The sequence below is a fragment of the Salvia hispanica genome, unplaced genomic scaffold (genome assembly GCF_023119035.1).
Source record: "Salvia hispanica cultivar TCC Black 2014 unplaced genomic scaffold, UniMelb_Shisp_WGS_1.0 HiC_scaffold_207, whole genome shotgun sequence".
In the NCBI taxonomy this organism is placed as follows: Eukaryota; Viridiplantae; Streptophyta; class Magnoliopsida; order Lamiales; family Lamiaceae; genus Salvia; species Salvia hispanica.
This window is the reverse complement of record NW_025951923.1, coordinates 12,438-13,765: the sequence shown is the minus strand read 5'-3', so window position 1 is coordinate 13,765 and position 1,328 is coordinate 12,438. Positions and strand designations below refer to the sequence as shown.

Sequence of the window (1,328 nt, the reverse complement as noted above, 5' to 3'; positions counted from 1 at the left end):
TACCCGTGGGTAACCTATTTCGCCACCCCTAACTTATAAACTTATAATCATCCATACATCTAACAATTGAAGAAACGATAAATACCGATACAATCAGATAAATAATTGGTTTACTAGTATTAAATAGATCCCTCGACAAATCTAAGAATTGATGAAACGATAATTAACAGTACTAATACAATATGTTTAATTCGTTTAGTCTAAACAGACCAATAAAATTTTGCCAAATTCAATAAAAATGGTACTAGTATTATATGAGGTCACTTGATCGCCGGAGCTTTGCAGAGGGGGCAGAAGTTCTGGCCGTCGACGAGCCACCGCCTTATGCAGTCCGGGTGAAACTCGTGTTGGCAGTCCAAAACAGTCACCGTCGCCAATCCACGGTACAGATTATCGAGACATATGCAACAAACCTCTTCTTCATGTTGATCCTTATCGTCGATGCGACGTGTCTTGAAACCGGAGAGAACGTCGCCTTGGGGCGGATCGCGGGAGGGGGCCAGCGGTGTTGGATTTAGGACGACAGGAACAAAGTAATTAGAATATTGGGCAAAGGGATCAACAGCAGGCAAGGCCACACGAACTTCTCCCATGGTTGATGGCCACCATCTAGTAGTACTACTTTCTTCAAATTCAAGATCATCTATCTCTGTGTCTGTCTCGTCCATCGCCTTTGATCTTTGGAGAAATTTCAGAATTTAATTAGTGTTTTGAAAAGTATGAGGAATGAGAGGCCAAAGGTTGAAGGTTAAATATATAAGGTATCCGATTAATTATAGAAATTTTCGTGATTATAAGAAAACAAAACTAACTTTTCCACACCTACTTTACTCTCTCTTACTTTTTTCTCTCTTCATCTCTCTACCTTTTTCATTTTCCACTTTATTCTCTCTTTACTTAACTCACCTAACACAATTTTTCTTAATCTCCGTGCTGAAAAGTTTCGCCTCCATTATTATAGAACGGAAGGAGTATGTAAGAAATAGAATAGTAGCATAACAAGAATTTTGACATAAAAATTACAAGCTCTACCAGTAATAATAGTTGTAGGGTATTTTTCAATGTTAGCATTGTCGAGAGAAATTATGGAGATACTCCCTTATACTTTGCCTACATGTGATATATTATGCGATAAATAATGCTCGACTCATTATATTACGATATGCGAAGCACGAGCTAAGAATAAACGCATATGAGAGTAAAATAAAGTGTTGCATGGATGCATGCAACACGTGTGAACCAAGGATCGAATCACCATAGGCGCGATTGCATGAGATCATAGTTAGTTAGTTTGTTGATTGAGTTGTTATTTCCGTACGTGGAGCTAT

General features: G+C 38.3%; 1 protein-coding gene across 1 annotated transcript; it reads right to left on the bottom strand.

Annotated features, from left to right (window-relative positions):
• Window positions 1–260: 260 nt before the first annotated feature.
• Window positions 261–668, bottom strand: LOC125198702 (probable E3 ubiquitin-protein ligase RHG1A). The gene has a single exon (XM_048097006.1). It carries the CDS (start codon window positions 666–668, stop codon window positions 261–263), a length of 408 nt encoding a protein of 135 aa, XP_047952963.1.
• Between the last annotated feature and the right edge of the window lie 660 nt (window positions 669–1,328).

Bases quoted from the DNA above. Each gene is read 5' to 3' on its own strand.
- LOC125198702 (XM_048097006.1), bottom strand. From the start codon at position 668: ATGGACGAGACAGACACAGAGATAGATGATCTTGAATTTGAAGAAAGT.